General features: G+C 42.5%; 1 protein-coding gene across 1 annotated transcript in view; it reads left to right on the forward strand.

Moving 5' to 3' along the window:
- Positions 1-11,621, forward strand: part of zfhx4 (zinc finger homeobox 4) — a 78,462-nt gene that overhangs the window by 64,291 nt on the left and 2,550 nt on the right. The window contains exons 6-9 of the mRNA XM_018754204.2: positions 4,801-4,934; positions 5,514-5,714; positions 6,289-6,409; positions 6,806-11,621. The exon at positions 6,806-11,621 is cut by the window's right edge and continues 452 nt beyond it. Coding sequence (XP_018609720.1) covers positions 4,801-4,934; positions 5,514-5,714; positions 6,289-6,409; positions 6,806-11,621 — 5,272 coding nt within the window. The remainder of the gene's footprint in view (positions 1-4,800; positions 4,935-5,513; positions 5,715-6,288; positions 6,410-6,805) is intronic.

The raw sequence follows: 11,621 nt of genomic DNA on the forward strand, positions 1-11,621 counted from the left end.
AGTGCTATCAGTAGCCTCTCATTGACCTTTTCCTAATCATAACCATCTGACAGCATAGATGCGGATAAGTTGAGGAATATTATGGAATGACCACTGAGATTATTTTTTAATCAAATCATTTTGCGTGCCTGTAATTTTTTTTTAAGCTCCTTTCATTAATCTTTGCTGTACTTGTGATTTTTCTCATGACATATTAATTTTGCGTAAAACTGGGATTACGCACTTTGTGTGATTTGTTTGAATGGACGTGTATATATTCTGTTATAACGCCACACCCCTGTAACCTTTTAATGACCATATTTTCATTCTTTTTCCATCGCTTGCTTGCAGCTATGAGATCAGAGAACATTCTCCTCCTAGTAATAAGACTGGGAATCCGCATATATTTGGTTATGGCGTAGCATTAACAAGGGCAACACTGTGAAAGTAGACCCACGTAGAGCTTGGAAGTAAGCCTTGAGCTAGCATCTGGTACGGATACTCTGGGCTTTGTTGTATTTGATTTGGCAAATAGGAATTCATACATGCGTTTATGTATGAGATGGAAATCTATGGTCAAAATGAATATTACATTGAATCTTTTTATTGCACGCTATACCTAGCTACATAATGTGGAGCTCAATGAAGCAGAAGAATTGCTGAAACAGGTTGGAGCCTATTAGTTTAGGTAGTGATCTATCTTTTAACCATATCTCCATGACAGGCTGTCTGGAACAGTCACCAGTTGATGCATTTGCACTTCGTATAACACAAACCATCATTTAACATTGAGATGGAGTAGCAAATCCCAGTTGCACTCAAAAGCTCAGTTTCATTTTGCTTGTGCTTCTTGTTTCATAATTTAAAAAATATTTTGCTTACCGAAGATCCAGTATCTGTTGTGTCCTTGTTTTCGGTTGTAAACAAACCTTTGAAAATTTAAACATGTATCTATGTTTTTTTTTTTGAGAGGAGGTAAAATATCACAAATGGTTGAGCCGTGGTGAAGGGATGCACATTTTCTCTTGTCATACGGGATTTTTTTCCCCTCATCGGAGGTCATAGCAGAAAAAAAATCTGTACGCTACAGAGCAAAGATTAGACCATGAGAACTTTCAGCAACGTTCAGTTTTCTAATGGGAAGTTTGTCTTAAATCCAGGAGCTTTAAAAGAGAGACTGTTTTCCTTGGAACTCTCATTTACATTGTCATTTTAATCTAGTGTCACTTTAGATTAATTATAATCCAAATTGCATTTTCCATGCAAATGTATTAATCTGGATAAAGTCCAGATTACTTTGTGCTTCACAGGGATGTAACATGTCACTTAGGCTTGCTTGGGGGAGCATTTTAAATAACACAGTAAACACAAGCAAAGATGAAAATTAGCTGTCATAACTGCTAAGAAAATTACTGGTCGTCTTGACTGAAATTATTGAGGAAAGAAGCCATCGTTCACAAAACCTAATTTCCTTTTTTTAATTTCTTTAAAAATTTAAATAAAACCGATAAGTTAAATGAAATGTAATGCATGCAAACTAAATCAAATATTTAATATTTCAAATTACAGCCCCTCAATGAAAATTGGCCTGTATGTGTCCACAAATTAACAGTATTAGAATTTACAATTACTCAAATTGTGGCTGTCTCAAAAATGATATTTAAATTTTTTTAAAGTCATTAGCATATATAAGTGTACGCCTACGGCTACGAAATCTGTTTTGAGTTTAACAAATGCACGTTGTATATCTTGGCTAATTTGTCATATGTGACATCCACCAACATGTGCAGCTGTAGGAGAAAGTAACCCTTTAAATGCGTACGTAAGGTACATAAGGGTGTGCGACTTTCCCCTGCTTGGTGGAGTTTAGAGCTCAGAATTTAGCATTCAGGTGTTATCTGTAGAGCTAAAGGTCAGGCTAATGCTTAACCTAAACCGGTGTCCTTGTAAATCAGCAAAGATGCACAATGTCCAGAGAAATGGTTTATTTATGGCCCCGTAACCATAGCTATAATGTTAAGATTGAAGCGCTCTAAAGTGAACACTAAATTAAACTGGTCTTCACGAAGGCCCATATTTTTTTAATTGATGTTTTCTCTAAACATGTAAAAAAAAAGAAGATTTCAGACCTTGAAAGTGAAATGGGTTGAATGCAGAAGAATGTGCTGTATATGATGAACCTGTACTGTTCATTTTTTCTTTTTTTGTTATGTTTACTGAAAGTGCTGCTGTGAGCTGAGACCTAGTCGGCAACACGAAGGTATTACTAAGAATACATCCATAGACCCAACACATGTATATGTACTTGTAACAGTCCATACATGAATGCATGTGTTTTAAGGCTCAGAGAAACTACCTTGCTTCTCCTTCATGGAAATAGTGGTTAAAAATGATGTGGCTACATGCTTTTACTGATGCTTCATTTTAAATGATTAAGCAGAATGAAATTTTGCGTAAATAATCTTGCTACATGTTCAAAGCTTCAACGCAAGACCGAGATTTAGAAATGCTGTCCACAGTTGTAAATAAAGATGGGTGGCGAGAGCGGCCGGCCTCATTTCTGCAATGCAAACATGCCGAACGTCATAAATCACTTTTTGATTTATCCAATCAACCAAGGTCCTGCCTCTCCGAGGCATATGTCATTTGAAGACGAACAGCATTGCAATTATTTTTTTATCTCCTGCTTCACCACAGTGCATTGCGTCCGGGGACAGAGAGAAAAGGACAGTGTCATTGAATGTGAAGGGGAGACTTAAACATGATCTGCGGGACAATGAAGCACGGGACCAGTTCTGTGTCCGTGTTACAATACGACAGCCGCGCAGGGAGACGAACAGCCACAAACACGGCTCAGGTTAAATGCTTTCACTGCAGGATAAAATAACGCCTTCAGATGAGCGGAAACATGTCTCATCTCAGTTCTTGCCATTATAGTTTACATACCAAACAGATGGTCTCGAAAAGCCACCGACACACTGCTGTATTTTAAACCAGTGTGCGCTATACTATACATGATGTTATATTCAGATATTTTCTGTTGTCCCTTTTTTCCTGCAGCATGCCGTGAATATCCAAGGAAGTTGTGTGTTTCTTTCTTGTACAAACACGCAATCCGATTAGCCCCCAAACTATACATTTACATTCAATATAATTGCAATCAATGGTGAGGCTTCATTGCATTGTGAAATGTATTTGCGCCCGGTTGTCCAGCAATCGCCTCCTCACCCTGGAAATAATTTAGTTGCAAATTGACTGGAAGATGGTGAAAATTGAAAGTTAAAATTAGAAATACTCATAATAAATAGCAGAGAAAAGGGGTTGGGGGGTGGGGGTGTGGGGCCAGTGGGGGGGATGGGGGGGGATCAGATGATGCAGCCTGGCAATGAGATTGGAGCGCTGGGAAAATGAGGTTTTCTGTTTGTCATCAAGTGTATGTGACATGCCTTCCCAACGCTGCTAGGATATCAAAGCCAGGAGAAAAGATTATCTCGCCATTCAGGGTGGGAGAAAATTCTCTGATGCTCTTGGAAATTTGTATTGTGTCCTTGTCTAAGATGTGTGCGCTCCCCCACCCCTCACAATAAGCCCCCCCACCATCACCCTTGTGTCACTTTCCTAGACAGGCTAATATTTCAGTCTTCAAGAAAAAGTAAAAACACCACCCTGATACAAGAAAATTGAAATGTATGAACACAGACTAAATAATGTTGTGTATCAAAAGCAAAAACAACATAACGTGTTAAACTGGAAAAGAACGTTCTTCAGTGGATTTGTGGATCCGTCCTTCCTTTCTCAAGCCGACTTCATCAGCGTTAGACAAAAATTTTGCCTTGAGTAGCCAGATTGGAATAAGACCTGCTGTTCTTTATGTTCCATCACCTTTGAGAATGGATAAATTGCACCGGCCGCGATGGCTGGGTTCATGGCCTGTATCTAAGGATGAGGTTAATGAAAAATTTATCATTCGTTTCAGTATTGCTAAATACAACTGGAGGCAGGTTTCCAGAACGGAGCTCAGCTGTAACAATAACAACAGCGCTGTCACCCAGTGTACTGTACAGGCTGTGGATATTTCGAATACTACCCAGGAAAGGTCCCTGGGCAGTCGGGTGGCTGGATCTCCTCATGAACTGCAGTTCTACTACCAAAATATCTAATCTTAGTCTTACCTTAGAAGTGCAGTGCTTATGAAATTCTGCCTTGATCCTTTCGATGATCTTCAAAGCAAAGGGCACACATTGTTTTAGAATACATTTTACTGTAATGTACAGAACTTCGATAACACTAGTACTCAGTCCATTGGCCTTATTTAGTATGCAGCAACAGTACAATAGAATATTTGGGTGAAGTGCTCATGTAATGTTTTGTGTATTTTTTTTTATATCTATGAAAAATGTGTGTATTTTTCCAGTCGATCGTCACCCATGCAATTTTACTGTATAAAATGTGCAAAAGAAGAAATTACTAACGTTTCAGAGAATATTTTTCAATGAACTGGAAACATTTCCAATTTGGGGATTGCAATCTATTAATCTTTCCTGGTAATGCAGGCTTCTTGAGTCAGGGAGAACATCTTACAGGATTGTTTCGGTGAATGTATGACCACACTGGTTAGCAGCAAATACTGTTCTATTAAACTTTAAAAAATTGGGGGCTAATTAATTCAGTTTCTTGGTACTGCTAGTGTGTTTTCATCTTTCGATGCGCGGCTTTCTTGTTAAAGAATCCCTCCTTTTATCCTCCATCTGTAACGATTATTTTTAAAAAAAAGAAATTAATTGTTCTAACGATTTATTTATTTTTCTGTACTCCTTCCAGGAGTTAATGCACTGGATAAGGAGGCAGCAGGAACAGTGGCAATAGGAAAGAGGTCCCTGCTGCAAGAAAGGGAAAATGAAACTGTGCAAAAGAGGCCCAAATCAGCCGAGGAGAAGACCAGCAGCAGCGAACAGGTGAATTCAACACAGCTTGTTCTATGTTGTCACGGAAACGGGGTTAAACGGTGGGCCCATGCAGATGAGGTACCGCAGTGCATCTTGATACATGTTAGCTCAACACCTGGGCTCTTTTCCACACTTTGCATCTCTTTATACCTTATTCTGAATTAAATTATAAAGTATTAGTTTGTCTTGTAGGACTTTGAGTTATGCAGTCTTAGTCATTTCTGAAATGGATTACGTTAAGAGAGGTGGTGGGAAGCAGCAATCTAAAACTGCCCTGTGTAATGAGGGGTATCCCAGGACTGAAAGGGTACACACCTTTGTCATTTGTAATCTTCTGATTAGAATTTTCAGCCAATCGTGTCTTCCCAGTAAGATTGCATCAAGTAAACACTTAGGTGAATTAGATTAAATAAGTTTTCTCCTCATTTACATTTGCTGGGGTCATATTTGCTTAGCTTGAAATAACTTCAATTTAAAAAGCATGAAAAAAATTACCAATCTGAAAGCCCACTCTTCAGCAAGTTTGCAAGTCTGTAAATATTTATGCACTTATTCTCCCTGTGGCTTGACAAAGTCTCGTCTTTTCAGGTTCAGCAGTGCCCTTACTGTAATTACAGTAGCAAGGACACAAACCGCATCCAGATGCACATTGTGTCCCAGCATTCCATGCAGCCTGTCATCTGCTGCCCCCTTTGCCAGGACGTCCTCAGCAACAAGATCCACCTCCAGCTCCACCTGACCCATCTCCACAGCGTGGCCCCAGACTGTGTGGAGAAGCTGCTTGCGACTGTACGCTTTTTTCCCCCTTTACCAGCCGTTTTCCAGGCCTGGCGTGCCTTTTAAAGCCGTAATAAAAGTCAGTCATGGCTGTCACCCTTTCCGTACTCCAGAGCACACCCTGGCCAACTTGGACAAAGAGCAGCTCTGTTAAACGTTTCCCATGCATTCAACCGACTCCTGGGGGACTTTGTCATAAACATGAAAGCTTTCCTCTTTTGGGCAAGCCAACTCCACTTTAAAAATAAACTTCTGAACTTGTCAGACTGATAATATTTATATATTTTGCACATGTTGATATTTGAATGACATTGAATGTTTAGCTGTTGAATCAGTACCTGCTTGGAGCTGTACTGTGACCTCTAAATGTTTCTGTAGATTGTCTATACATGTTTTTATTATTATTATTATTATTATTATTATTATTATTATTATTATTATTTTTCTTGTTCTTGTTCTTGTTATTGTTCTTATATTATATTATATAATCATAATAATAATAGTAATAATAATAATAATAATAATAATAATAATAATAAGAAGAAGAATAAGAAGAATAATAAAATTTTTTTACATATTTTGAAAGGTATCAGGACAGGACCCCATGATGTCTAATAACATGTTACTGCCTACGACTGCACAAGATAAAGCACCATGCCTGATGGATTCATCAACTGCTTTATCGGAGGGATCCAGAAAATCCCAGGGTAATAACTTATTACTTATATTGTTGGGCAGGCATGGACTTCAGTATTTAATATTTTAATATTTAATATTTTGGTTGATTTGATTGAGTCAGGCTAACCTCCATGTAACTTACTCATATGGGACTTACACAAGAAACAGTTAAAGATGGCTAGCTCTTGCTTTTATTGGAGCTCCAGTTTTCTGTCATCACATTCGCTGTTGTGCTCATCAGGATTCTCTTAAGTGATCAGTCTAATGCATGTTTTGAATAATTTTTTTCCTGCAACAAGAGATCAGTTTAATGATTCTGGACACTGGAATCCTAATGTGAAATACAGAAATATTGCTGTTTTTAATTTTTCATTGCATTGCATTAAGACCTCAAAGTTGCTTTTTTTCTTTTCACTCCCCTTCAGGTGACCGTTCCAGTGATGAAAAGAGTAGTGCTACACCGGATAAAGGTGAGCAGGATCTTTCAAACGAGGAGCTCAGGCCACCAAAGGAAGCTTCAGAGGCACCCGACTGGAAGAAGAGTGGTAGCAGGGACCCAAAGAACCTGGACTCCCTGCAAGAGCACCTGAGTGAACTGCAGAAGCGCCAGCCACTTTCCGTCTCTGACCGCCATGTCTACAAGTACCGGTGCAACCACTGCAGCCTGGCTTTCAAGACTATGCAGAAGCTTCAGATTCATTCCCAGTACCACGCTATTCGGGCTGCCACCATGTGTAGTCTGTGCCAGCGTAGTTTCCGGACGTTCCTGGCTCTCAAAAAGCACCTGGAGAACGGGCACCCAGAGCTGAGCGAGGCAGAAGTACAGCAGCTCTGTGGAAGCCTGCCCCTCAATGGAGAGTTCTGCTCAGAAAGTGATGCCCGGATGTTTGAGGAGGCACCGGCTTTCGAGCAGGACATGGATAAAGATGATGAGCTGGACCAGGAAGGGAAGGCCAGTCCCACGGGAAGTGACAGCAGCTCACTCTTGGACGAGACAGGCTCCGAACCAAAGCGGACATTGCCATTCAGGAAAGGCCCTAACTTTACCATGGAAAAGTTTTTAGACCCTTCTCGCCCATACAAATGCACAGTGTGTAAGGAATCATTCACCCAGAAGAACATTCTGCTAGTTCATTACAATTCTGTCTCACATTTACACAAACTTAAGAAAGTTCTGCAGGAAGCCTCAAGCCCAGTACCCCAAGAGACCAACAACAATATTGATAACAAACCATACAAATGCAATATCTGTAATGTCGCTTACAGCCAAAGCTCAACCCTAGAAATCCACATGAGATCAGTGCTCCATCAGACAAAAGCCAGAACTGCCAAAATGGAAACTAGCAGCAGTGCTGTGAGTGGAAACAGTGGAATGGCACCCGCTAGCAGCCCAGTCTCTGTTAGTCAAGGAAACGTAGAGTCAGCGTCAGCTAACAAAGAAAACAATGTAGATGCCAAAGAAATAAACAAAAAGCAAGCTACTGATCACGTTTCTGTTCAGGCCACCCATCCACCATCACAGTCACCAGCACAGCTTCAGATGCAGCTACAGCATGAGCTTCAACAGCAAGCTGCTTTCTTTCAGCCGCAGTTCCTAAACCCAGCATTCTTTCCTCACTTTCCAATGACACCCGAGACTCTGTTGCAGTTCCAGCAGCCCCAATTCCTCTTCCCCTTTTACATCCCTGGCACAGAGTTCAACCTCAGCCCTGAGCTGGCACTACACTCGGCAGCCTTTGGAATGCCAGGCATGACAGGGTCCTTCCTGGAGGATCTGAAGCAGCAGATGCAACAACAGCACCAGTTGGGCCAGCAGCACCTTCAGCTGTCCCAGCAGCAGGCCCAGCAGCAGGCCCAGCAGCAGGCTCAGCAACACCAAGCCTCGCAGTCCCAAACACAGCAACAGAAAGTGCTGCAGCAGGCCAGCAAATCCAGAATGGAGCAGAACAGCACATCGGTTGCAGAGATTCCAGTGTCCAGGGAGTCTGAGGAGACCCTCGAGAAACCAGAGAGCAAAGCCAAACAGGAGAATTTGAGAGACTTGGAAACTTTTAAGGACAACAAAGAGTCTAAAAAACAAAAGCTTCCAGAGCCTCTCATTCCTCCTCCTCGCATTGTCTCAGGTGCAAGGGGCAATGCAGCCAAAGCTTTGCTGGAAAACTTTGGTTTTGAGCTTGTCATTCAGTACAATGAGAACAGACAGAAAAGTCAAAAGAAAAACCGAAGTGGAGAGGAGGAAGCCCATGATAAACTTGAGTGTGGAATGTGTGGCAAGCTGTTCTCCAACATGCTCATTCTCAAAAGTCATCAGGAGCATGTCCATGGACAGTTCTTTCCTTATGGAGAGTTGGAGAAGTTTGCACAGCAGTACAGGGAGGCATATGATAAACTCTATCCAATAAACTCAACATCTCCTGAGAGTCCTCCACCACCCCCACCTCCTCCTCCGCCTCCGCCACCACCAGCTCAGCCTACTTCCACCACTCTTGGAAAGCCCCAGACTCCTAGCCCAGCCCCCCTGCAGACTGTACAGCCTCCACCACCGCCACCACCCCCTCCGCCACCTCCACCTCCTTCGACTGCTCCTCCACAGGTCCAGCTTCCAGTGCCCTTGGACCTGCCTCTTTTCCCACCACTCATGATGCAGTCAGTGCAGCACCCAGGCCTCCCCCCACAACTTGCCCTACAGCTGCCCACAATGGACTCTCTGTCATCAGATCTCACACAACTATGCCAGCAGCAGCTGGGATTGGATCCAAATTTCCTTCGGCAGTCGCAATTCAAGCGCCCTCGGACCCGCATCACTGACGACCAGCTAAAAATCCTTCGTGCAAATTTTGATATCAACAATTCCCCCACCGAAGAGCAAATCCAGGAAATGGCAGACAAGTCAGGGCTCCCACAAAAAGTTATCAAGCACTGGTTCAGAAATACCCTTTTCAAAGAGAGGCAGCGTAGCAAAGATTCCCCTTACAACTTCAACATTCCTCCCATGACTACTTTGGATGAGATCAGAATGGATTCCCAGTTTAGCACATTGGAGTATTACAGAACTGATGCCACCACGAATAAAAGATCATCTCGCACCCGCTTCACAGACTACCAGCTAAGAGTCCTTCAAGACTTTTTTGATACCAATGCTTACCCAAAGGATGATGAGATAGAGCAGCTCTCTACTGTGCTGAACCTGCCAACTCGGGTAATTGTTGTGTGGTTTCAGAATGCACGCCAGAAGGCTCGTAAAAGTTATGAGAATCAAGCAGATGCAAAAGACAGTGACAAGAAGGAGCTGACTAATGAGCGCTACATTAGAACCAGCAACATGCAGTACCAGTGTAAGAAATGCAGTGTTGTTTTCCCTCGCATTTTTGACCTTATTACTCACCAGAAAAAACAGTGTTACAAAGATGAAGATGATGAAGGGACAGAGGAAAACCAAACTGAGGAATACATGGATGCCAGTGACCAAAACGTGCTAAAATCCTCTGGACAAACTGACTCATCCAAAAACCCTTTGATAGCAGCTAGTAGCTCTGGGTCCAGTTCTCCTTTAATGCCTTCACCTCGACCTGACTTTGGAAAAACCTCACCCAAACCTGAATTCAACACTGAAAAACCAAAGCAAACCGAGTCCATTTCCTCCCAAGGGGTAAAATCAATGTCCGAGCTGCGACCATCCAAGGCATCAACCCCACAACCACCACAGCACAAACATCCCCAACAGCATATGGCTAGACCACACTCTCAACCTCAGTCAGCTGCCATCCCATCTAGTCCTCTGTCTATTGCCCTCTCCTCTCTGACAAACAGTCTACCTCCTCAGATGTTACAGTACCAATGTGACCAATGCAAAATTGCATTCCCAACTGTAGAGCTGTGGCAAGAGCATCAGCACATGCATTTCTTGGCAGCCCAAAACCAGTTCCTCCACTCACAGTTTCTGGAGCGCCCCTTAGACATGCCCTACATGATCTTTGATCCTAACAATCCCCTTGTGACAGGGCAGCTGCTCTCTGGAGCACTCTCCCAAATGCCAACACAGAGCAGCTCAGCTCTATCCACAAACCCTGGTTCCAGTTCCAGTTCTCTGAAACGCAAGTTTGATGAAAAAGAGGAAAACAGTTCTAATGATAAAGATGGTGTGAACAGTGGTGAAGATCAGCATAGGGACAAACGCCTTAGGACAACTATCACACCAGAGCAACTTGAGATCCTCTATGACAAATACCTACTTGATTCTAACCCAACTCGAAAAATGTTAGACCACATTGCTCATGAAGTAGGACTTAAGAAGAGAGTGGTGCAGGTTTGGTTCCAGAACACTCGTGCCAGAGAAAGAAAAGGACAGTTTCGGGCATTGGGACCTGCCCAGTCTCATAAAAAATGCCCTTTTTGCAGGGCACTCTTCAAGGCGAAGTCAGCTCTTGACAGCCACATTCGTTCCCGGCACTGGCATGAAGCAAAACAGGCAGGCTTTAGTTTGCCTCCAAGTCCTGTGATGACGCAAGAAGAAGAGCGTGAGAGTCCAGGCAAGTACAATTTATTTGAATATCCACAGCTACTTACCAAGTCAGAAACAAGTGAGTATGAGATGCCAACTGCATCTTCCACACCTGTCAAACCATCAGAAACACCCTTAAAAAATTTCATGAGCCCTTCATCCATAAAAGCAGAAAACAATGATGAAGCTGAAGGGCTTAATATGAGTTGTGCAGAGGCTTCTTTTGATGTAACTAAGACAGATTTTGATGAGACATCATCAATTAACACCGCTATAAGTGATGCAACAACTGGAGATGAAGTCAATAATGAAATTGAGAGTGTAACTGGCCATATTGGGGAGAAGTTGAGTGAATCCAAAATCAATGCTATGCCAAACTTAGAAACCTGTGAAGACAGATTTCCATTTAACATTGTGAGTCCATCATTGAGTTACAGTGGTAAAGACAATGAGCAGTACTTCAGCATGCGAGATGATGACCATGATGACAATGCAGATCGAAGCGAGACCTCAAGCTTAGCAGATCCAAGCTCACCCAGCCCCTTTGGGGGCAGCAACCCCTTCAAGTCTGCAAAAGGTAATGGGGAGAGACCGGGTCATAAACGCTTCAGGACCCAGATGAGCAACCTGCAGCTGAAGGTCTTAAAAGCATGTTTCAGTGACTATCGAACACCAACAATGCAGGAGTGTGAGATGCTGGGCAATGAGATTGGACTCCCAAAGCGGGTGGTACAGGTCTG

Source organism: Scleropages formosus, chromosome 9 (genome assembly GCF_900964775.1).
Source record: "Scleropages formosus chromosome 9, fSclFor1.1, whole genome shotgun sequence".
NCBI classification, from domain to species: Eukaryota; Metazoa; Chordata; class Actinopteri; order Osteoglossiformes; family Osteoglossidae; genus Scleropages; species Scleropages formosus.